This window comes from Urocitellus parryii, chromosome 3 (genome assembly GCF_045843805.1).
Source record: "Urocitellus parryii isolate mUroPar1 chromosome 3, mUroPar1.hap1, whole genome shotgun sequence".
Lineage (NCBI taxonomy): Eukaryota > Metazoa > Chordata > Mammalia > Rodentia > Sciuridae > Urocitellus > Urocitellus parryii.
Window position 1 is genome coordinate 204,020,829 of NC_135533.1, and position 24,578 is coordinate 204,045,406.

The 24,578-nt window shown below is 55.0% G+C and overlaps 1 protein-coding gene across 2 annotated transcripts in view; it reads left to right on the forward strand.

The window, feature by feature from the left end:
• Ell (elongation factor for RNA polymerase II) overlaps positions 1 to 24,578 on the forward strand; it is a 63,285-nt gene that overhangs the window by 19,666 nt on the left and 19,041 nt on the right. For both annotated transcript variants that reach the window (XM_026389780.2, XM_026389781.2), the window contains exon 2: positions 22,650 to 22,697. In XM_026389780.2, the coding sequence (XP_026245565.2) occupies positions 22,650 to 22,697 (48 nt within the window). The remainder of the gene's footprint in view (positions 1 to 22,649; positions 22,698 to 24,578) is intronic.

Sequence of the window (24,578 nt, forward strand, 5' to 3'; positions counted from 1 at the left end):
AGACAGGGCCGATTGTTCCCATTTTGTGGATGAGAAAGCTGACAGATACAGTGTCAAATCTGTCACCAAGGCCACACAATGAGTTGAGGGACTGTCTCCCTGACCCAAGGAGTCTGCAGGCCCCTGCAGCTTTGCCCCTTTGTTCATGTCAGGGCTTTGCTTTGTGTGTATGTGTGTTTAATAATTATTTTTTAGTTTTAGGGGACACACTCTTTATTTTACATTTACGTGGTGCCTCATGCCTGCTAGGCGAGCGCTCCACCACTCAGCCCCAGCCCCAGCCCCAGCCCCAGCCCCAGCCCCAGCCCCTGCTTTGTGTTTTTAATAAAAGAATGTTGTAGTCCTTTATCGGAGTGTTCAGAAAAGTAGAGGTGGGAGCTGGAAGAGGTGAAGGTTGTTGTGTGGCAGGGTCCATTTAGTACTAACACATACGTTGTTTCAGCAGCCTAATAGGTTAGGTTGCTAGCTCCCTATGGCAGGGCCCAGAGAGGCAAGGTGTATTACTGAGGTCACACAGCTTAAATGTCAGATCCTGAATGGGAACCGAATCTTCTAATCTTAGCTTTTGGGCTCTGAGACAGAGTTTTGCTTTCAGTTTCCAGCAGCTGTCGGTGGCCTCAGTGTGCCGTTTTCTGATCTTGAGTCCTCCAGTGCCCTGACCCTGCTGGGCTGATGGTGGAAGTTGGGCTTTTATACTCCTGGGATCTCCTGCAAGGAAGGACATCCCAGGTGATATTTCAGGTGCTGCTTTAGCTTTAAGGCTGAGGTCAGGTCCCTTCCCTGCACCCCTGGCCTTGGTTTTGGGTGGCTCAGGTGACATGGAGGAGGGAGCCAGCCCTGGACCACATGGATTTTAGTGCCTTCCAATTTGTCATTGCTGCACACATCTGTGAGTCAAGTTTCATTCTTCCTAACCCAGGCCCCTGGCTCCTGACCCCTGGGAGGCAGGAGGATTGCAAGTTCAAAGCCAGCCTCACCAACTTATGAAGGCCCTAAGCAACTCAGCGAGAACCCATCTCCAATAAAATACAAAAAAGGGCTGGGGCTGGGGCTGAGTGGTTAAGTGCCCCTGGGTTTAATCCCTGGTACTAAACAAACCTGGGCTGGCAGTGAGTGCTGGGAGGCTGCTGGGCAGGGCCTGCTCTGGTCAAACTGCTTCCCCCATAGGATTGCAGAAGGGAACTGGATGGTCCTTGCAGCCAGACTGCTGAGAAGGCAGCTGCCCAGCACCAGAAGCCAGTTTTGTTTTCCTTTCCTAAATAAATAGGCCTCTGGCCGTCCGCTGAAGCTGTCAGTCTGGAGCCGAGCCGGGTTTGACTGCTGTGGTGGTGCAGATCGCGAACCATTCCTGAAATCTAGCTTCTGGCCTGAAATAAATGATCTTTAATGATCTTGGTTGGCTCTGGCTGATGCTGTTGAGTAGGAAGGTAGGAGACATTATTAGTATTTTCTTTTGGAAGAATTAATATTTTTAGAGCAGTTTTGATTTCACAGAAGGTTTGAGTGGTGAGTGCTGCCTGGCCTGTGTGAACCCTAGCTTCCATCCTGGCACCAAACCAAACCAAACCACCCTGAAGACTGCAGATGTCCCATTTACACCGTCTCCCCCATGATCAAAGTCCCCCACCTGGGTGGTATGTTTGTTGTGACAGCTAATCCTACGTTGACATGTCATTGCCACCTGGAGTCCATACTTCATGTCTGGTTTCATAGAGTTGAAATTATATAGTAGGCAGCCTCTTCAGACGAGTGTCTTTAACTTAACAATATACACTTAAGGTTCTTACATGTCTTCATGGCCTGATCATTTGTTTGGGATTGAACCCAAGGGCACTAAACCACTGAGCCACAGCCCCAGCTCTTTTTTGTATTTTGTTAGAGATGGGTTCTCACTGAGTTGCTTAGAGCCTCCATAAGTTGGTGAGGCTGGCTTTGAACTTGCAATCCTCCTGCCTCAGCCTCCCGAGTTGCTGGGATTATAGGTGTGCACCACCGCACGTGGCTCATTTCTTCATCACTTCTTTCTTTCTTTCTCTCTTCATTTCTCTCTCTTTTTTTTTTTTCCGAGGCTGGGAATGGGAGCAGGGCCTCGCACGTCTAGGCGAGAGCTCTGCCACTGAGCCACCACGCCAGCGCACTCATGCCTTTTTGCTGCTAAATAATATTCCATTATTACATGACACAGTTTATCTGTTTATTTACCCGAAGACTTCTTGGTTTCTTCCATGTCTGGATAATTATTAATAAAGCTGCTGTCACTCTCTGAGTGCAGGTTTGTGTGGACACAAGTATCACTCTGCTGGGTAAACACAAAGGAGCGTGATACTGGATCACCTGGTAAGAGCAGGTTATTGAGATTGTGCATGAGTGTGTTATTGGGAATTAAAACCAGGGCCTCACTCACTCCAGGCAGGTGCTTTACCACTAAGTTCCTTCTCCAGCCCTTTTTACTTTAAGACAGGAGCCCACTAAGTTGCTGAGGTTGGCTTGGAACTAGTGATCCTCTTGCCTCAGCCTCCTGGAGTTGCTGGGATTATAGGTGTGTGTCATTGCACGCAGCTGTTATTTAGTCTTATAAGAAGCTCCTGCTGGGCATGGTGGCACACCCCTGTAATCCCAGTGACTTGGGAGGCCAAGTCAGGAGGATCGCAAATTTTCAGATTTGCTTCGGCAGTATAGCCAGACCCTGCCAGTCTGATGGCCTCCCTCTACCTCTTTCCAAACTGTACCTTCCAAGAAATGTTAAAAGCGTTGTTTCCTGCACTTGACCTGGTTTCATTTATTTGCAAGCCCCGAAAGATGAGCTGTCACCCACAGGAAATAGAGGAAATGCTCTGGGCTTGGCATGTGGCCTGTCTCCTCCTGTCTTGCTTTCCTGCTTGCCCCTCTGTGAGGGGTCGCCTGCCTTGCCCAGTGCCAAGGGGAGGCAGTGCCTGGTCTCCTCCTGTGTGTAGGGAAGTATTCGGCCGAGGCAGTGGCCTGTCCCACCTTGAAGGCTCCCGCGCAGCCCCGACAGCACATTCTCCTGTGGCTGCTGACTTCCAGAGTGGCTCTGGCGTTTGCCTTGGGAGTGCTGTCACGGGGCCTGTTTGCACGGCCCTGTTTACGCCCCAGTTTCCCCTTCTGTAAGGAGCAAGAGTTCAACTTGCTCTGGAGGTTGTGGGGACCAAGTGGAGTGTCATGTGAAGAGTCAGTTGGGAAGCATAGTGGCTTTAGATGGCAGGTTCATTGCTGTCACACTGGGAAGAAGCTGAACGCTCTGGGGTCTCCACACCCCCCATCTCCTCCCATCCAAACTTCCTACATTGTCCTTTGTGACGTTCAGACATCTGCCAGAACAGCAGGTAGCAGCTCCTCAGCTGCCTGCCTGATTTCACCACCTACATCAGGTCAGAAGATCCCGGACGAGGCCCCAAGTCGACCTTCCTGCAGGGCCCGCCCTGGCTGCTTCTCTCCGAGGCTGTCTTCCTCCCAGTGTGACCAACAGGGGCCACTTTCCCGCTCCTTGCTCTGCAGATTCCCCTGAAGTGGCTACATGTGGGGGAGGGGCTGGCTCTGCCTGCTGAGCCCTCTTCTCTCAGTGGGTGGCACTGCCTCCATGCAGTCTGCCAGTCTGTCCCATAGCCTGGTAGCTCTCCTCCCAACCCTGGTGGCAGCTGGGAGCCCGCAGGCCTGGGTTCCCCTGGTCCTGAAGGGAGGGGAAACAGGCTGTGGGGCTCATGCCGCGACCCAGGGCAGTCAGGTGGGCACTGCGCCCTGTCTGACGCAGATTGGAGTGAGCCTGGAACAGGGGACCCACCGTCCCCATCCGAGGTGTCCTGCAGCTGCCACCAGCTCCCCTTTGCACCCCAGCAGCCAGGGCACTGGTTGATGTACCTGTGGGGCCTAGCCCTCCCCTGGACACCTCTGGGTCTCGTCACACTGGGTGCTGACCTTTGATAGCACTTCTGTGGCTGTCTTTTCTGATTTTCAAGTCCTGGGCTCCAGGTTCTGAGATAGTACCTACCTAGAGGCTCTGGGTAGGGACCTGGGGAAGCGAGGGGCTCCCAGGCTCTGAAGGCAGAGGCCCGTGTCCAATAGCAGTCATCTAGAATGTGCCCAGAAGGCTAGGGCTTGGGTGCTGTGATGATTGCAAGGGGTGGGGCTGGGCAGAGCGGCCCTTTCTGCCAGGCGGGGGGTGGGTGGGGAGAGGGGGAGGCCTGTGCGCTGGCTCTGGGCTCTCTGGTCCTTGGGCCTGTGTCTCCCGGATGAATTTCTGGTGCTGATATTTGTTTCTGACCTCCCACTTGGGATGAGAGGCTGGGAACTCACTTCACTCTTACAGGGCAGGTCACCTCACCTCCCAGCAGTCTGTGGGACTGTCTCCTGTGGGGCCCCCGCCACCTGAGACAAAAGAGCAGAAAGAACTGTGAGGAGTGGGCTTGGGGCTGGGGTGTGGCTCCGTGGCCTGGCGCTTGCCTGGCGGTGGGGCAGGGGGAAGTAGTCAGGGATGGGTGGCGGTGGGTCTGCAAGCCACCTTCCTGTTTAGCCTGCTGTGGCCCTGGGCATGGAGGTGCCCGGGCCGCGCCTTCCCTCCCTGGTTGTGGGGGGCTCTGAGTGCACCCGGCCGCGCTGTCCTGGGCCCGCCCCCCGGCTCTCCAGGGGTTGGGTGGAAGCTCATCCAGCTCCCTGCCCTCCTCAGCGGACGTCTCGCTCTCATAGCGGTCTGTTTGCTGCTCAAGGTGAAGCAGCTTGGCCTGTATTTGGGGAGTCTGGCCCTCTCCGCTCTGGCCAGCAGTCCAGAAGCAGCCTTGGCTTCAGAGGGGACAGAGAGACCATTATGCTGCCAAGAGCCCAGGGTGAGCTCCTCAGAATTGTGGCACAGAGAGCGTCTCTTCTGGAAGGTGCTGGCAGAGCTTTCCAGCACGGCCGTGGGCAGCTCTAGTGACAGTGGCTCTTATCACCTGGGTCCCCGAGCGGCCCTGTAGGATGTACCCTGCCTTTCTTCTCTCTCAGACAAGCCTCTGGCCTTACAGAAGTGGTTTGTTTCCATGAGCGCGTTCCCTGCCTTCCCTCCTGGTTCCCTGTGGCTGGGTCTCCATGCAGGAGGGCAAGGAGCCTGGCTTACCTCCGCTCGCCACTGCCAGCTTTAGGAGCCACACTGGATCAGAGCGACAGGAACAGAGCGCAGCAAGGGGGCGCCTTCATTGGAGGTAGGCGGGAGAAGGCAGCTGGGCCTGGGGGTGGATGGGGCTCAGCTCCCTTCACCAAGCTGCCCTCCTGGGCCTCCGTGCCTCCCTCCTCCTCCCTCAGTCGTTGAAGGGCCGGGGGCACCTCCTGAGAGGTGGTGAGCGGGCGAGCCGTGTGCAGAGAAGAACAGGAGAAGCCAGGCAGCCCCAGCTACTTGGGGGGGTGAGCCAGTTTGGGCAGCTTAGTGAGACCCTGTCTCGGAATAAAAAGGGCTGGGGGTGCAGCTCAGTGGTAGAGTGCCCCTGGGTTCAGTACTGGGAAGTGGGGGGGCAACATGCAATGTGACCCAGTAACGAATTCCCTCCATTAAGGCAGTAGTAATAAGACCCAGTGGCCGATCTAACTGTCATGATTAGTGGTGAGCCGAATGTCATTTTAAGGTATCAACACAACCATCATTAAAAGCGTATTCAAGGACTGGGGCTGTAGCTCAGTGGCAGAAGAGCACTTGCCTAGCATGTGTGATGCACTGGGTTCAATCCTCAGCACCACAGAAAAATAAATAAAGATACTGTGTTTATCTACAACTAAATAAATATTTAAAAAATATTTTAAAAAGGTGATCAATAGTGCTACTAAAAAATAAAGTGTATTAGGTCCCCGGCACCCCCCACAGCCACAAAAGTGTATTAGAGCCGGGTGTGGTGGCACACGCCTGTAAACCCAGCAGCTCGGGAGGCTGAGGCAGGAGGATTATGAGTTCAAAGCCAGCCTCAGCAACTTAGCAAGACTCTGTGTCAAAGTAAAATGGGGTGGGGATGTGGCTCAGGGGTTAAGCACTCCTGGGAACAAAAAAGGAAAAAAAAGTGTATTAGAGTCACAGGCCTGTACTGTCCTCTAGTTGCCTCCTGCCTCTGTAAAGGAAGAAAATGCAAATAAGCCGTAGTTCGTGGAGAGTGGAGGCAGATTTTCTTCTCACTCAAATTCAAGGACTTCCCGAGCTTGAGCTGGCAAGCTGTGTCCTAGCAGAACGGACTTCCTCAGCTGGGGGCCTGGGGCGCTGGTGTGCAGAGGGCTTGTTAGTCACTGTTGTTATGATGAACGGGGAGGCTGCTAGGTCTTGAAACTGGGCCTCCTCAGAACACTGTGGCCACTCAGGGTGCCAGACCTTAGTGGGAATGAGTCAAGATGGGTGCCCAGGACCAATTTGGGTCAGTCTGCACATTGAAGATGTTAAGGATGGTGATGCACTTAAGACCACTGTGAAGGGCAGTGGTCACGTCTGTCTCTGTGAGTATTAGAGACACAGAACCAGCACGTGTACCTAAACACGTACGCACGGAGAAAGAGATAGAGAGAGAAGTTCATTTTAAGGAATTGGCCCAAGTGGGGTCCTGGGGTAGTCTGTGATTTGCAGGGCAGGCCAGCAGGCTGGAGACTCAGGGCAGGCTTGACATTACAGCCTGGGTGTGAGGGCAGGTCGGAGGCAGAATTCCTTCCTCCTGGCACCTTGGTGTATTCTTCTCCGGGTCTTCAACTGATTGGACGAGGCCCACCCTCAGCCTGAGGAAATCATGCTTTACTCAAAGTCTACTGATTTGAATGTTAAACTCATGTAAAAATAACTTAATGGCAACATCTGGACTGATGTTTTTCACCCAACAGCTGGGCACCATAGCTTAGCCAAGTTGCCATAGGAGATTAACCATCACACTGCTGGAGAATGGGAGAAGGATGTCTACCAAGGGCCGATGGTGAGCTGTGGACAGTGGTGCCAAGCCCAGGGCTGTGGGTGTGGAGTAGGGTCTGCTGGGAGCTGCGTAGGGAGAAGAGGGGCTGCAGGGGGAAGCCCTGTCTGGGCCATCAGAGTAGCCATTCAGTGAGGGGTGGGTGGACCCTGAGAGCCTCCAGCTGGAGGTCACCCTGTGGCCCTCAGCTGGGACCATGCAGCACGTTTGGTCAGGTGACACTGGCAGACCTGAAGCACCGCCAACTCTAGGAAAGAAAGCTGGAAGATTCTGCCTTCCAGAAATGTCAGAGCCCCAAGCGTCGGAAAATAGCGAAGCTTGCAGGTTGTAGGCAGCTGATGAGGCCGGCTCTGCGTCGGGGAAAATGACACGAGGATGCTGCCAAGTCAGGTGACAGCGTGGAGGTGAGCCTGAAGTAACTTGTGGATAATGGAGAGGGGCTGGTGGCTGCTGTGTTGGTGCTGGAACACGCTGAACGGTGGTGTCGTGGGGCGCGGCATGCAGCCTGCTCGCCATGGCTCGGGACAGCTCCTGTGCACAGGAGCACAGGGGGGTGTGCAGAGGGAGTGTGCGGGGGCTGGTGGGGAGAACTTCCCAGCAGCCCGCGTGGGGCTGAGGGGGTGGCCTGTTCCTGTACTGTTCCTGTGCTTTCGAGATTATTTCCAGATTGTGTCCGGGGAGAAAGCCAGGCCGAGGCCCTCTCTCAGATGCAGCTGCCATGTCCTACCTGGTCCCACCAGCCCCGTGTGCAGGGTTAGAGGCCCTCAGGACCGTGGGAGCGTGCTCAGTGCGTCAAGGCCAGCGACGGCCTCCGCTCACCAGGTGCAGACTCAGGTGTCTTTGTGCCTGTCATTGGCCCCAGGGGTGAGCAGTGGTGGGGTGGACTCCTTCCTCCTGAGTCTCACCTTCAGGAGGGCAGAGGCAGCTCTGCACACGGGTCCCCCAGTGCCCTCCTCCAGGCATCTAGTGAGTGAGCCCGCCCTGGAGGTCAGAAGCCTCTGACCCGGCGAATGAGTTGGTTGGGGAGCCAGGGAGGAATGCTTTGGATGGTGGCCCAGGAGGTCACAGTGCTTTGCCGAATACCATGTAGGGGGCCAGGGTGGGCCCCTCCAGGGGCTACAGAGCCAAACCTGCTGGTGCCATTGGCCACAGTCAAGGCCTTCTGTGTGATATGACAGGTGCTTGGGCAAGACCCCCCTTTGAGGAGGCCAGAGAAGCTGCTAGAGCTGGCTGGGAAGAGGTTTGTGGCCTGGATGGCAGGGGCTGAGCACCTGGGCCTGCAAGATCTGAGCTGGAGGAAGTCACAGAGAAGGAAGCCATGGGTGGACAGGGACGGGGGCAGGGCAGCTGGGGTGGTGGGGTGTCACCAGCTCGAGGTCTGTTCAGGCCTGCACTGCTTTCCTTTTCCCTCTCCATAGTGGAGGGGTTGTCTGGTGTGACAGGGCTTGAGAACTGTTCCCGGATACTTCTGGAGTTGTGCAGGGCTCCCAGAGCACCCCCTGCCTTCTGGCGTCTGCGCATGTCAGCGTCTAGGGGCAAACACCTGAGGCTTATCTTTTCTTTTTTTTTAAAGGTATTTATCTATCTATTTATTTATTTATTTATTTTATTTATTTATTTGTGTTGCTGATGATCAAACCCAGTGCCTCACATGTGCAAGGCAAATGCTCTGCTACTGGGCCACAATCCCAGCTCCTGAGGCTTATCTTGTCACCTTGAGCCCGTCATTTTTGTTTGAATCAGTCACTTTTGTTTGGAGGCAGGTGACAGTACATTCTGTAAAAAGGCAGATTATGGCCAGGCATGGTGGGGTACGCCTGTAATCCCAACGGCTCAGGAGGCTGAGGCAGGAAGATCACAAGTTCAAAGCCAGCCTCAGCAATTTATCGAGACATTAAGCAACTAGAAACCCTGTTTCAAAATAAAAAACAAGAAGGGCTGGGGATGTGGCTCAGTGTTTAAGTGCCCCTGAGTAAAATCCCCGGTACCAGAAAAAAGCAAATTCCAAACATCTGGCTGCCTCCTGCCATCAGGCAAGCCTTCTCCCACGGGGGGGGGGGGGGGGGTGATGAAAACAGATGTGTAGATATGGGGACACCTGCCCCCTGCAGCTTCAGCCCAGAACACCGATTAGCCAGTTATGGAGAGCTGACAGGTGTGTGAAGCAGGGAGTCTGTCAATGTGGAAGGACAGAAGAAAAGACACACCGTGAAGGAGCAGCCTGCCACCCCTCACTTTGGAAGGGTCCTGGGTTTGAGCTCACGCACTGCCATTACTGAGTGGGCAACCTTGAACAAGGCTCTGGCCTTTCTGAGCCTAGGTGCCCTCATCTGCTTGATGGTGGTTCTCAAAGTGCTCAGCCCTGTCCATAGAAGACTTATATGCAGTATAAGTTATTATTATATATAAGACATATAATCAGGCTTTTGAGGGTGTGTGGCATCTGGCAGATCGTGACCTGCTCCTTCCCTGAGAGAAGCTGGGAGGGTGCAGTACCACCCAGAGCCCTGGCTTCTGAGTTCCCCGGCCTCTCAGATACACTCTTGAGTTTTTGGGGACTTGCTGTGGATGGGCCCTGGCAACATGTGGCCCGCTTGAATAGAAACTCCTGTGGGTGGTTGGTTTTTTTGTTTTTTGTTTGTATGGGGATTGAACCCAGAGGCACTTAACCACTGAGCCACATCCCCAGGCTTTTTTGTATTTTCTTTAGAAACAGGGTCTCACTAAGTTGCTAAGTGCCTCACTAAGTTGCAAAGGCTGGCTTTGAACCAGAGATCCTCCTGAGCCACTGGGATTACCAGCATGAGCTACCTCCTGTGGGGTTTGAGAGTGTCATGTGCTTCTTGCTATGTGGTCTTCTCCATGGGCCCTAAGGGCTTCGCAAGGGTGCCCTCTGGGTTCTGCATTCTGGGGCAGGAGTCCAGTTTGGTGACGATTCTTGTTATGCTGTGTGGTCATCTTTCTGGAAAGAAATAAGTTGGCAGGTCTTGGTGTATGCTAACTTGAACACAGGCTGATCGTTGTGAGACAGGACCCAAGAGGAGAGGCGGCCTGGGCAGACCCTCTGGAGCCTGTTCTCAGGGGTGCTGGCAGGTGGCGGGTAATGGCAAGAGCCTGTGCTGCCCTGCTGGCTGCTGGCACCCTGGTGGATTGTGCTTGGCATGGGGTAGGGATAGCAGGCAGAGGTCTCCTGGTATTAGAAGCTGGTGGCTGGAATTACAGCTGGATGGGGCAGGGTGGGGCCTGCTCACTGGGTCCTGCTGAGTACAGTCTGAGAGTACAGACTGCACTCTGTTTATCTGGGTAAACAGAAGAGCCTGTTGTTCTCAAGATAAAACACCTGGGCCTCTCAGAAACCAAGTGTTCGACTCCACGGGGACCCGAAGCTGTTCTTCCAAGGGGCGGCTCAGCTCTGTTGGTGATGTAGCCTGAGTGCTGGGCAGCCCTGTGAGTCCTTGTCCCAGAGTCATTCTGGAGGTGGAGGATGTAGTACAGTCCCGCCTTGACCACATCAGGTTCTGTTTCTTAAAAAAAGAAAGTTAAAAAGATGCAGAATGAGCTCTGCAGAGGGGCAGATAAGATGAATCACAAGAGCAGGGCCGGGGCCAAGCCTCAGGGCCTCCAGGTACCAGCCCGACAAGGAGGCACCGAGAAAGGGCACAGATTCTGCTTAAGAGGTGGCATCCTTCTCAGAACCCTAGGTCTCTGAGGGCCTCAGGGGTGGCCTTGGTGAGGTGGCCAACGACCGAGACTAATGGACCATTCACCCCGGGTCCTGGGCATGTTCCCCAGCCCTGCCTGCCCTCTCCTGGGGTCTGCTGGTTCAGGGGGCCCTCGCATGCTCTGTTCACCACGCCTGCTGATACTCCTTGGCTGCACTCCCCAGACCTGGAACCAGAGCGTCCCTCCAGGTTTGTATCAACAGGCCAGGGTCATGAGGCCAGCACCCAGCCTATTCCTGGGGCCTTCCCACTGAATCTCTCCTCCAGACCCTGCCAGCACAGGTCCCCAGCCCAGGGGCCGTGTCTTGGGGAGGCAGCCTGTGGGTGTTTGTGCTAAGAGATCTCTTGCTGCCCTTGAGGTCGGTGGAGGGATGGCCAGGCTGTGGGGGAAACAAAAGCCAAGGGCCTTCAAGGTGTTTCCTACCTGGTGGTTTTCCCAGTGACCATGACGGGGTGCAAATGTGGGCAGGGGATGCCCTCTGTCTCCCCCAGAGGCCTAACGTGGACCACCCGGGCTTGGGTGGGTGGGCCGGTCCTGGACTTGTGGGTTCCCTGTATGGAGATAGGTTCCTGAGGTGGGGGTTCATGTGCAGGGAGCGGGGAGGGGAGGCTGCTGGAACTGTGCCCCAGGCAGGGCCGGGAGCTGGCCAGGCAGGCAGTTAGGTATTGAGGCTGAGACGGGGAGGTTCTGAGGGTCCAGCCAGAACCGGACTGAGCCCTAAGGCAAGGCTGCCCAAGGGAAGTGACCTGAAATACAGACAGGTCAAGTGCCTGACCTGAGGGGCCCTACTGGGGACAGCTGTCTACAAGCCACATCAGCACACCTCTTGAGCCACATCCCTAGTCCTTGGGAATGGTTTTCATAAAGTTAAACCCTTCCCGTGAGCAAGTGGAGGTCCTGGGCAGTCACCAAATGAAACGAAACCCTGCCTGTGAGTGTTACAGCCTTTTCTTCATTAATCTCTCAAACTGGAAACAACTGTTGTTCTTCAGGGCGAATGAATGAACAGAAGGTGGCATATTTACTCAGTGGGAAAATGCTCAGCAATAAAAAGGAATGAGCTTCCCAGAGAGCCACATGGATGAATCCCAAAGGCATTGTGCTAAGTATGAGTGGTGGACGGAACAATGATCTCAGTAGATCCCTGGAATCTGCGACTGTGACCTAATATGGAAAAAGAGACATTGCAGATGGAATTAAATTAAAGGTTTTGAGAAGGAGAGATTGTCCACAATTATGCTGGTGGGCCCTATATGTCATCCTAGTGTTATCTATTTATTTAGGTACTGGTACTAGGGATTGAACCCAGGGGCAGTTTACCTTGGAGCCACATCCCCAGCCCCTTTTATTTTTCACTTTGAGACGGGGTCTTGCTAGTTGCCAAGGCTGGCCTTGAACTTGCAGTCCTCTTGCTTTAACCTCTTAGGTGCTGGGAATTCAGGTGTGCGCCACCACACCTATCTGTCATAGTGTCCTTATAAAAGAGAGGGAGACTTGGTCCAGACTGAAGAGGCAGTAGCCACAGGATCGGAGAGGTAGAGGTTAGGGTGACGCAGCTACAAGCCAAGGAACACCTGGGATCGTGAGGCCAGGGAACATTGTCCCTGAGAGCCCCCAAAGGAGGACACCTGCTGACACCACAGTTTCAGCCTAGCAATACTGACTTCAGATTTCTGGTCTCCAGATCTAAGAGAAAATGAACTTTTGTTGTTTAAAGCCACCCTGTTTGTGGTCATTTGGTGCAGTAGCCATAGGATAATCATGGTGGGTTCCATTTACATGAGTTTTCGGAAGAGACAGAATCACAGGGACAGAAAATGGATCTGAGATTGCTGGTGCCTGGGTGTGAATGGAGGGTTGGGTTCCGAGTCTGCTCATGGGAAGTCCAGCAGAAAGGAGCTGGCCCATGATGCTCTGGCAGTATTTGTTTGCTAACCCCCAAAAAGCAAGCAAAACTCATAAGAGGGTGTTAGGGCCCCTAATGGTCTGTGTGGTCTTTTCTAATTGTCAAGGTTTCTTTTTTTCTTTTGTGGTGCTGGGGATGGACCCCAGGGCCTTGTGCATGCGAAGTGAGCACCCTACCCACTGAGCTAGATCCCCAGCCCTCTCAAGGTTTCTCAAAAGACTTTTTTTCCATAAGCTTCTGAGCTTCTCCATGAATTTAGATAGAAGTACCCACTCTGCCGGCTCCTGTGTGGCTCACCTGGCTCATGGCAGCTTGGAGTCCCTTTGTTGGGACTTCCTCATCCAGTCACAGCTGGTGTCATCCTTCCAGCAGAAAGGAGGAGCTGCCAAGGGCCCACCTCCCTTCTATGCTTTGACCTGGTGGTGACCGTGATCTCTGGGCTTCTCGGGGTGGAACATGTGGGTTCAGCCAGACCTACTGGGCCCACCTTCCCCCGGTTCGTGGCTCACAGTCTAAACAGCCCTTGTGTCCCACTCTAATCCTGCCAGGAAGCCAGGGAGGTTTCCTGAAAGATGTTTCTCAATCGTCTTCGCTTTACTGGAAGGTGGGGGGCTGTTGCCAGGAGGCTGCTGGCCGGGCTTCTTCCCAGGATTAACCTCCTCTCTTCAGCCCCACATGCCTCTGCAAAGCGTGACCCAGCTCTGTCAAATCAGTGCGTGTGAACTGACATTTGCTCTGTAGAACCAGCAACACTCTTAGAGAAGATCCAGATGCCTTTCCTTCCCTGTTTCCCGTCATGGTGTGTGTGTGTGTGTGTGTGTGTGTGTGTGTGTGTGTGTGTGTGTGTGTGTGTGCGCGCGCCCATGTAGACAGCAGGGGACTGTGCTGTCCAGGCAGAGTTAGCATCCAAGCCAAGGGAGTGTTTCTGGACCCCAGGGAGGGGATGTAGGCATTGTGTGCCCTCAGGCAGCCTGTGGGGTACAGCTAGGGTCTCATAGTCCCCCAGGCTGGTGGCAGGTGTCCCAGGGCTCTGTTAAAATCAGGCCCCACCCATTCACGTTTCTCCTCTTCCCTTTGTCCTACTCTCAATATTTTGTTTTGTTGGAGCATTTTAAAAACTATCCCAGATATCTTTTCTGTATACCCTTGACCTTTCTAATGACAAGATTTAATGTCCAGAGATAAGGACTTGCTTTTTTTAACCTAATCTTGGCACATTTTCCACATTTGGCCCAGTCCACAGCCACTGTACTATCACTGGAGCCCTGCCCCGTGTACCTTCACCTGACCATGTCCCTGACGTTGCCACCGTAGCTAGGTAATCAGTGTCCACATGTTCTGGAGCCTGTGGTCATTTGGAAGGTTCAATCCTTTTTCTTCTCATCTATTCTTATGGAACCAGGTCTCTTGTCTGTGGAATTTCCCAAGCTCTGCTGTGACGATCACCTCCCTGTGGCAGGGTCAGCCCCAGGGCTTCTCAGCCTGGCACTTCTGACAGTTGGAGCCAGATTGTTCTCCCGGGTAGGGGCATCCTGTGCCTTGTGGAACATGGATCAGCGTAGCTGGCCTCCACCCACCAGATGCCAGCAGCACCCCCACCCTGTGGTGACCACAAATGTCTGCAGACACAGCCAGTGTCCCTGGGGCTGAGGATTGCTGATGTCACTTGATGCTTTTCGGCTGCACTTCTGTAAACTGGTCGCTAGGCCTGGAGGTGGATTTCATAAACCACTTCCTGTTGCTTCACCCTAGGAAGTACTCTTCTCTTTGGGGAGAGGATCAGGGGATTCTGGGTCATGGAGAGGTTCCTTCTGTCCTGTTCTCAGACCAACAGTGAGTGTTCAAGGTTTCCTCCCCCGCCTCATGCCACCTGACACTGCCCCCACCCCCTCCCCCTCTCCTTCCGCAGATATCCCTCTCTTGAGGTGTGTCTCTTCATGGAGGGACACTGCCTGAGGTGGTTCCTGAGTGTGCACCCCAGGTCCAGCAGGTATCCAGGCTGAGTGACAAGATGCCCATGTCTCTGCTGTGCCTCTTTGAGACATGTCCTCTATGAGAGGCTTCTCAGCCTACACGTAGCCTGGCCCCCACCTCCCCACCTGTCCTGGACAACGCTTCTGGCCCTGGTGGTCCAGCTATTGTGCCTCTGCCAGGCCTCGAGACTCATGGCTGGGGCCCTTGGCCCAAAGCAGAGTACCAGGGAGTTGTGGCTATCTGTGGGGGCTCCTGGCTTATCCCTGGGCCAAGCTACTGCGACACAGACCTTTAACCCACAGGGGCCTGATTGGACTTGTGAACTAGAGAGGGTTTGGGGGAGGATGTCACCTCTGACCCTGCAGTGGGGGTGACATGATCCCTCAGAGGGCCTGTGGAGTCTGGGTGGTGGGGTATCCAGGTGTGCAGACAGTGGGGAGGAGTGTCCTTTCCTTCAGTTTCCCAGTGACTTCTCACATCCAGCCCCAAAGCTACTGCAGTGACCAAGAAACAGTGCCTTTTGTTACCAGTGCCACCGGCTAGTTTGGGCCCTTTGTCCTGTTGTTTAGATGAGAATGACATTGGTGGGCCCTGACTCTGTGAGTTGTGGGGTCCTGGAGGGAGCAGACAGCCCGCCATGCCCAGGTGGGTCCAGGGTAACACCTGATTCTGCCTGGCTCGACCTGCGATCTGGGCTCTGGCTACCTGCTTGTAGATGCCCATCTGCTGATGCCCTCTGGGTGCAGCGGGCAGCCCTGGAGCGCCCACACTGTCGCTGCCCACCATTTACTCTTAGGGCACAGTGCCTTGGGCTGCCTCCCGCAGTCCAGCCCATTTCCTCTTCTAGTCCTTGTGTTCTTGTCACTATCCATAGTGCCACCTTTAGAACCTGAACTTGACTGTTGTTTTGAGTGCCTCAAAGGGTATTTACAGAAAAGTAATGAGCCCACCTGGTCTGGGTCCCACACGCCCTCCGCCCAGCGTGGCCCCGGGTGCAATCCGTGTGTCTGTGAAATTCAAGGTTGGCTGTGTTTTACCCTCAGTGCTCTGGAGACGTCCTTGGTTGTTGGGCCTGTGACCGAGGTACGGGGAGTGCATGGAGTGTCGGTTGGGGCTGCGCTGACCTGCCGCTGCCCCCCCCCCCGCCCCCGCAGTTCTTGGTTTTCGTGGTGGGGCTGCTGAGGCTGCGATCTGTGAATTCGTAGTGTTCATCACATTTGTGGATTTGGAGTCGTTACTTTTTGAGATGCTTTGTCCATCCTTTGGGCTCTGATATGAGTCCGTTGTGACTTTTTGGTTTGGTTTGGTTTGCGTGCTGGGGAGCGAACCAGAGCCTCTCATGCCAGGCAGACGCGCCAGCTCTGAGCCACACCGCAGCCCCAGTTCTGCGTATGGTGGACCTCATGGCCAGCGTCCCCCTCGTCACCGAGGCTAGGCTTATTTTCCTTTAGGATGTCCATTCACTGTGTGACTCATTCTGGTAGTTTCTGTGGTTTTTGTCTCCATTCACTAAGCTTTTCTTCTGCAGTGTCTGCTGTTCATTCCTCCTGGTGAACTTCTCATTTCAGATGTGTTTCTCTGTTGCGGTGCTCTCTCCTGGTCCCTCCTGTTTCTCTTCTCATCAGTTCAGGTGTGGTTAATGTAAGCCCTGGACCCCACCCTCCTTCTTTGGAGCAGCATGTAGCGACAGGAGTTGGATCAGGAGTGGGTCAGCCTTACTCTGTTGCCCAGGCTGAGATCAAACCTGTGACCCTCCTACCTCGACTGGGATGGCAGATGTGTGCCACCACACCTGGCTTCCTGGAGCCTTTGTTATTGATTTTTCTTTACTTATCTGTTTATCTGGTACTGGGATTGAACCCACAGCGTTGAGCATGCGAGGCAAGCCCTCTACCCCGAACTATGTACCCAGTTCAAGCTTTTAAAATTTATAATAGCGAATATGAAGCTCATCTCTTAATTCTTTTTTTTTTTAACATTTATTTTTTAGTTGTAGTTGGTCACAACACCTTTATTTCACTTACTTATTTATTTTTTATGTGGTGCTGAGGATCGAACCCAGGGTCTTGCACGTGCGAGGCCAGCGCTCTACCGCTGAGCCACCACCCCACCCTCATCTCTTAATTCTGCCTTCTGTCCTCTGGGCTTGCCTCTACTGACTGACTTTTTCCCCGACCCCGGGGTCATGCTTTGCAGCTTGGAGTGTGTCTGGAGGATTCTGTTTTGGGGTGCTGGACTTCCTGCCCTTGCTGTGTTCCTGCTGCTGCCGGCAGTTTGATCAGGAGTGGGTCAGTCGGTCCCTTGGAATTGTTTTCCAGCTCCTTTTAATAAGGGGAGCTAAGAGAGGTCTTTACCCAGGGCTAGTTTAGCTGTCCCACGGAGTGCCCTTGGTGTCTCCAAGGCTCCCAGCCCTGCCTCTTGAAGCGTCCTCTCAGCCACAGCCACTCAGGCCTTGTGCAGGTCCCAGTCCCTGCCCCACCTCTCTGGGGTCTCTGCCCGCATGTCCCAGCCCCTTTGACCTCCTCAGTCTCCTACTGCCTCCCCACCCTGGGCTCCCCGCACCTGTGGGCTGGAGGCTCCTCAGGAGTGCTCTGGGCTATTGGGGATCCCTTCACTCGTCCCCTCCCTGGGCTCCCGTGCCCACTGTGGGGAGCCATGGCTGCACTGTCCGTCCCAGATCCTGGCCTACATGGGTGCTTGCTTGTGTGGGGCCGGGGGATTCTGCAAGGCAGCCATTTGTCCTTCGGTCTGTCCATCAGCAAACATGACCTGAGTCCACTGTGTGCCCGGTACTGTGCTAGACACCAGTGCTGAGTGGGGTAGACTCTGCTGTGTCCCAGGGCGCCGGAATTCAGACTTGCTGTGTTTAGACCAGTTGCGTGATCCTCTTTGAGCTCCCCAAGTTTTGTGGTGGCGTTCAGTGATTCTGCTGACAGACAGCTCTTGGCATGTCACCTACAGATGTGTTCTCAGAAACCCCCTCCCGCTTCCCCCTTCCCAGACTCGGGGGCTGCAGTGCTGGTGGACGCAGGGCTGCCTGCTGCTCCCCGGGGCAGCTGGGTCTCAGCTCTCTGCACACTGCCCACAGGAGTTGGGAGGGCATGGGCCTGCATCTGCAAGGCTGAGTTGCCCCTGCTTCTTAGGAGCCTTTGGAAACAGTCACCATGCAGGTCTTCCTGTGCTGCCAGTGAGCAGTACCACTGCTTCAGGGGCAGACCCAAGCACTGGCTCGGGAGGCCTTGCTCTGCACCTGCTCCTTGCTAGGCACCTTTCCGGACGCTAACTGGCATGGGGCAGGGCTGGGTGCTGCCCTGGCTGCTTGCCCCCAGGTCCTCAGGGTTGGCACCCAGCCTTTGCTGGGGCTTTGTGCATCGTGTGCCCAGCAGATACCCCTCGACTTCCTAGTGGGACCCACATTGTGTCTGCCCCCAGCTTGCTGACTGGAGCAGAAAAAGTCCTGGATGGTTCCACCCGCCTCAGGGGAGAGGGGAGAATGGAGGCCGGGGCTGCTTCACCAGCAGGTGCTGAGACCGCCACATCCACAAGCAGCCTGCCTGAGACAAGCCCAGGAGGCAGGTTCCAGGAGAGCTCACAGGCTGGGGATGGGGCTCAGTCACGGAGGGTCGGGCTCCATCCCCAGCCTCGCCAAAAAAATAAAAAGGGGGGCCATCAGATGCTGGGTTCTCCTCAGCCTGCCCCTCGCTCCACGGCTGACTTGCTGGCTGGGGCTTCATCAGCAGGTTCTCAGGTGACGGGGGTGTGCTGGGAGTCATTTAAGTTAAGTGTATTTGTTGGATAGCAGCTGCTCAGTGTCACCTGAGGACTTTTGTTTAAGAAAACAGCCACCCTACTTTGATCGAAAAATAGATGCCATTCCAAGCCCCTCCCCTGCAGACACCGCAGACCGTGGGTGCCTGGTGGCCGCTTTGCTGGATGTTGGGAACACAGTTCTAGTGCACTCGAGAGCTCTTCAGAAAATCTGTTTTCTTAAATCTGTTACAATTTTTATTTTGTGGCATTTTTTTAAAGGATGCTAGAACTCTTGAGCTGGGAGTTTGAGACAGGTGGACGTGTACGGGTACTCGGGACACTCCAGAGTCAGAGGCTTCCTCGGCCCTCTGAGGGACACCCTTCCCCTGCGGTGCTGGGGGGCCTGTTTCCCCTGGGAACCCAAGGGATGCGCAGGGGCAGGTGGGCAGCTTGCTCGCAGGTGCCTGGGTGGAGAACTTTGCAGAAGGGGTCCAGGCCACCTGCACTGTCATGGAGTAGCTGATAGGCTGACAGCCATGGCCAGCCCAGCAGCTACAGCTGTGTTAACCAGACCACCTGCCTGGAGGGGCACCTCTGGTGCCAGGAGACAGGGCTTGCCCTTTGTCACACATGTTCCCTGACACTGGTTAATCTGACAGGTTGTCAGCTGTTGGACACATGGGCTAAGGGCCATTATAATACAACTGTCATCATCAGGCACATTTGGGAACAGCAAGCAGTGCTCCTCCCTTTATTCTGTGTCTTGGGAAGCAGGTGCCCTGTCTGCCAGCCTGCACAGGGACTGTGACTTAGTCGGATATTGGTTTGGATGCCCATTTTTGTGAATGGCTGGACAGGTGGTATGCAGAGTGTTGTCCCCGTGTGTGTGTGTGTGTGTGTGTGTGTGTGTGTGTGTGTGTAAGAGACGGTCCTAGTGAAATGCTCTGTTGTTGACAAGAAGGGCCTCGTTTGCTGGAGGGAGGAGACACTACACAAGCTCACATGGCCAGGAGCCCAGATCTGTGTTGACAGCCAGGTCACGTGGGGACAGGCACTTGAGGTCGGCTGTCCCAGTGTTGCAGAGAAAGGCTAGGCTCTTGACTGCTGAGTCCTCTTCCTGGGAATACCCTTGGGGAGTGAGCGACTTTAGAGGAAGAGTCATCCAGACACCCCGGCTGGCATCAGCTACAGAAGGCGGTGAGTGCTTCACTGATGGCGGGGATGGCGGGAGAGCTGAGCCAGTTGAGGGTGCTGTCATTGGTGGCCCCACCACCAGACCCCCAGCACAGTCCTAGGATGGTGTCCTTCCTGGCTCCTGTGCCACATTGTGGCCCTGTCTCTGTCACATGGTCATCCCACAGAGGTCTTGGCATGGAGTGAGCAGTAGATGATGGTGCTGGAGTAACGTGGGCCTGTGGAGGCTTGGGGGCCGCTCCCCACCTGCTCTGTGCCACCCCAGCATCCCCAGACCCCGCTCCAGGCTGTACCCCCCTGGCTTCTCACCAGGAGCCCTTCCCTGATTCTGGTCTCAGTCTCACACTCCCTGGCCCGTGAGGGCTGATGCTTCAGTGTCACAGAGGTCTTTGGAAGTGACGACAGGCAGGGCACTCTGCTGTGGGGGCTCCTTTGTTCTGTGTGGATCTTATGTCTTTGCTGGTTTCCTTTCACCCGCTTCATCTCACTTGTGTGTTAAAAATGGTGAACAAGGCAGGGCCGTGGCTCAGTGGTGGAGCGCTCGCCTAGCTCGTGCGAGGCACTGGGTTCCATCCTCAGCCCACACAAATGTAAAATATTGTGTCCACCTATAACTACAAAATAAATATTAAAAAAAAAATGGTAAATGGAGCCCGTGGACGTAGCTGAGTGTCGGAGTGTGAGCTGGGCGTGTGTGGCACTCGGGTTCCGTCCCAGCATGAATGGCCTACGTGTGTCCAGAGCATGTCACTCCAAAGCCCCCAGGTTGGCAAAGACCCGTGTAAGTCAAGAGGGCAGCCAGCGGCATCACAGAGGTATATAGTGTGCGTCCCATGAAGCACTCGCATTGTCAGTGTCTGGCCACCCGGGGCCACCCATGAGCCCCCGTGTGACCCCTCCTGCTCCGCTCCTTGGCCCTGGAAATGAATTGACCTGCTTGGTGTCTCCAGTTTTGCCTGTTCTGCCACCTGGCTGGTGCTGAGGTTCCTCTGTGCGTGTCCATGGCAGTCTGTTTTTTGTATTGCTGGGAATATTCTGCCATGTGGCTCTCTCCGCGAGTTGACAGACATTTGGGTTGTTGTCCCTTTTTGGACACTGTAGGAGACTACTGGGGAGGTTCAGGTGTAAGTTTTCATAAGAAGAGCATTCCCTTCTCTTGGGTCTTCCCAGGAGCGGGATTGCTGGGGGTGTAACCTTCCCCAGCCTTCCCAGGGCCTGGGTGTGGGGCTCAGGGGTAGAGCGCTTTCCTAGCATGCTCCAGGCCCTGGGTTCCATGCCCGGTGCCAGGGGGGAGAAAAACACCTGCCAGACCTGTGTCCATCCCAGCTGCACTTTGTTCGTTGGCACTAGCAGCTGGCAAGAGTTCTGGATACTTCTGGATTCACTTGTCCCCACCAGCATTCGGTGTTATCCACCTCTCTGGTCTTCGCTGGCTGGCTGGGTGCATCCAGGGACCTCCCTGCGGTTAGGGTTTGCATTCCCTGAGGAGTCAGGGCACCCCACGTCTTCCCACGCATCTATGGACCCCTGTAGGTCTTCTTCCTCAGGCCCATCCACAGCTGAATTCCAAGCCATGGTCACTGAACGCTGCACTCCTGAGGGCCCAGTCCGGCTGTGGTCCCCGCTAGGTGCTGCATATCCCCAAGGGCCTTGCCACCCGGGTGATGGTCAGGCTGTGGATTGTGGGCCAGGGTCAGCCCTTTCTGAGCTGCCATGCATCTGCAGCAAGGTGATGTTTGTGCCTGTAGTGTCAGGATCGCAGGACCTGCACAGGAGGAGGCCCTTGGAGCCTCTCCCTGGGTGCCATGCATGGCCACAGGGTCTCAGCTGGCCAAGTGACCCTCTTAGCTCAAGGCCATCGTAGAGCTAGTGAAGCCAGTCCCCTCACATTCCGCCCTGTCCCTGCTCGTGGTACCTCCTTTCATGCCCAGTGCTGGGCCTGGGCTCTGGTTCTTGTTCTCTGCACTCCTGTACCCCAGGCTGTTAGCATCCCTCCCTATGCAAAAGGGGAGCCTCGGCCATGGCCTCCAGCTACGGACCTGGGAGGCGCCTGAGTTCCAAAGGGCAGACTCAGAACTGACCTCGGGAGTGGTGTTGTGTCTGCTTCTGTCCCCTGGAGCACAGGTGGGTTCTCTACTCCACTAGCCCCTGGTCTGCTCTGCAGAGGGCAGGATCGGCAGGAGGCCCCTGCAGACACAGTGGAGCTTTGCTTGCTGGGAAGACCTCTGACCAGTGGAGCTGGAACCAGGGTCTGAGTGGGGAGGCCAGAGTGCCAAGGAGAGGAGAGCAGGGGACACCAGTGGGCCTGGGTGGGTGTCTCGTGCAGGAAGACAGTTCTGGACCTTGAGGGGATGGGCAGGTGCAGGGGGGGATTGGGGGCTGGGGGTCGAGGTGACCAGTCCTAACCCTCCACGGATGGCTCTGGGACTCGGAGGGTGCCTGCTCAGGGCCCACGTTCTCTCCGCAGTGCGACCAGAGGTCTGATCTCTGAGGAGCTAAAGCTTGTAGGTTTTTAGTATAGTTTTTTTTTCTTTAGAAATTCTGACGTCCCAAGCAGGTGATAGGCTGCTCAGAAACTGTGCTGGGGCGCTGGACAGATGGGGATCCCATCCCCCGGCCGAGTCTGCCTGGGCTCTGCTGGCTGCTGCGCTCCGGGTTCCACCTGAAGGGCGTATTTAGGTGGGACTCAGCCAGTTTAGGGGACTAACGGGGACTGTGAGAATGGAGAAGGGCCGTCCCCACACGTGCAGGGGCTCAGGGAGTTTGTGTGATCTGGGTCGCTGCATCCTGTCCTCTCTGTTTCCCGGGAGGACTGTGGGGCCACGGACACCTGAGCCCTGCTTCCCTTCTCTCTCCCCATGGGAGCCACAGGCCAACAGTGGCCTCTGAGGACATGGATCACATTCTTGAGTCTGGACTCCTGGGCCTGCTGCCAGCCTCTCCCTGTTGCCCGCCTGTGAAGCTCCTGGTCCCCCCCCTTGACCCTGGCCGTGTCCACTGCGAGAGCTCCTGCTGACCCTTCCAAACCCCGCTTCCGGTGGCCTGCCCTGCAGTTTCCACACCCGAGCGTGTTTTCTTTCACCTTTCCTAAAATCACTGTCCTGGACGTCCTGCTCCTTCCTAATGGAAACTCGAGTCCACATTTCTAAAGGTCTTTATTGACACCCACCCCTCTTTTTTTGCAGGATTCTCTGTCACTGAGACCATCAATCCGATTTCAAGGAAGCCAAGGGGTAAGTCTTTTGGCCTCAGTCTGTTTGCGCTCAAGGGAGCTCCGGCCTTCAGCCTGCGCTTGCTTCAGGGCACGGAGCAGGCTCAGGGCAGGCAGCGTTTTGGCCCTGTCCACTTCTGTGCCAGGTTGGGGCCCTGGGCCTGTCAGCCTGGCCTGTGTCCAGTTGAGGCCCTCTGGGTGGCCCTAGGCCCACGGCCACCTCAGCCAGGCTCCCAGTGCCCGTGGCAGCTTGTTGCTGGGCAGAGGGCAGCTCTCCTCAGAAGGCCCCCTTCCTGAAGCCATTGCCACTGCGCCACATCCCCAGCCCCATTTTGTATTTTACTTAGAGATAGGGTCTCCCTGAGTTGCTTAGTGCCTCGCTGAATTGCGGAGGCTGGCTTTGAACTTGGGATTCTCCTGCTTCAGCTTCCCGAGCCATTGGGATTGCATGTGCGAGTGTGTGTGTTTGAAGTTGCAAATGTTGTACCCACCCTTCCTCCCACCTGGGGCTCCTCACAGCAGGAGGGTGGACGAGATGGTCAGCGGATTTTCCAGAGCCCCTGGGTGCTGCAGTGTGTATCTTCAAGTGCCTGTGTGAGCAGGTGTGAAAGGATCCATAGTAAGGAAGTCTCTGCAGCCCCTGAAAGGCTGCAGTTCCTAAGGCGGGTCAGAGGCCCCAGGCTGCCCTGGAAGTGTCTCTCTCCTCCGGAAATCCTCAGTTCCCCCTTAAGGCCTTCAGCTGTTGGGCAGGGCCACTCAGACCTATGGGTCATCTTTACCTACTTCCATTCAATTGGTTGTAGATGATAACCACATTGATAGATACCTCTGTCACCCACCTGAACTGGAGTGCAGTAGATGGTGGGATTCCTGAATCTGTGGCTACCTTTTGGCCACCTCCCCTTTACCTTCCCCTGGGGATCAGAGGTCAGTGTCAAGAAGCGACTGGCCTTGACTTGTGCTTGCTTGGCTCCACAGTGCCCCCTGGTGTTCAGAGCCATCCTGACCTCCTGAGCAGTGGGACATTCTTCCCTCCATCCCTCCTTCTCCTAGTCCACACGATGGGGGAGAGGCTGTCCACCAGAAAGGGCGTTTGCAGGTTGAACTTGATGTCAGGAGAACAGTGTCCTCCCTGTGGCCCAGGACAAGCTCAGCCACTGGTGTGCATCTCCTAGTCTGAGCACACAGTGGCCCACCTCGCCACTACAGTAAGTGCTATGAGAGACAGGCCCCCAGGAAGCTGACATGCAGAGCCAACAGATTCTGTGGAGCCAGGTTCCCTGAGAGCAGGGCTACCTGTGGCACATGTGGCCTCTGGAGTCACATACTTTGCTGCACTTGCCTTTTGCTCGTGTGCCCTTGGGCTTTCTGCCCTCTCGTGACACCATGGCTGTGGCTGTCTGGGGAGTACTTGTAAGCTTTTATCTCCAAGGGGAAATGAAATCCCACCTGGCTGGCCCCACCTCCAGAACTTATCAGCAAAATCCCAGTTGATGAAACAAGAAAGAAAAATAGCAGTTGTTTTCAAACAGCAGGGCTGTTCCAGATGCTAGGACTGTGTGCAGCAGTGGTGTCTGGATAAAGGTCTCTAGAAGGTCTACAGCACTTGTCTGAGGTCTCTGACCGTGTCCGTGTGCCTAAGAGGTGAATTCTACGGGAGTAATATTAGTGATGTGTCCAAGGGTTTAACAACTGGCATGCTTGATGCTTTGTTGTGTGGAACAGAGATAACTTAGAAATGCCCTAAAAAATCAGGCGATAGGGGCTGGGGTTGTGCCTTAGTGGTAGAGCACTTGCCTAGCATATGGGAGGTCCTGGGTTTGATCCTCAGCACTGCATAAAAGTAAATAAATAAAGATATTGTGTCCATCTACAATTAAAAGAAAGAAGGAAAGAAGGAGAG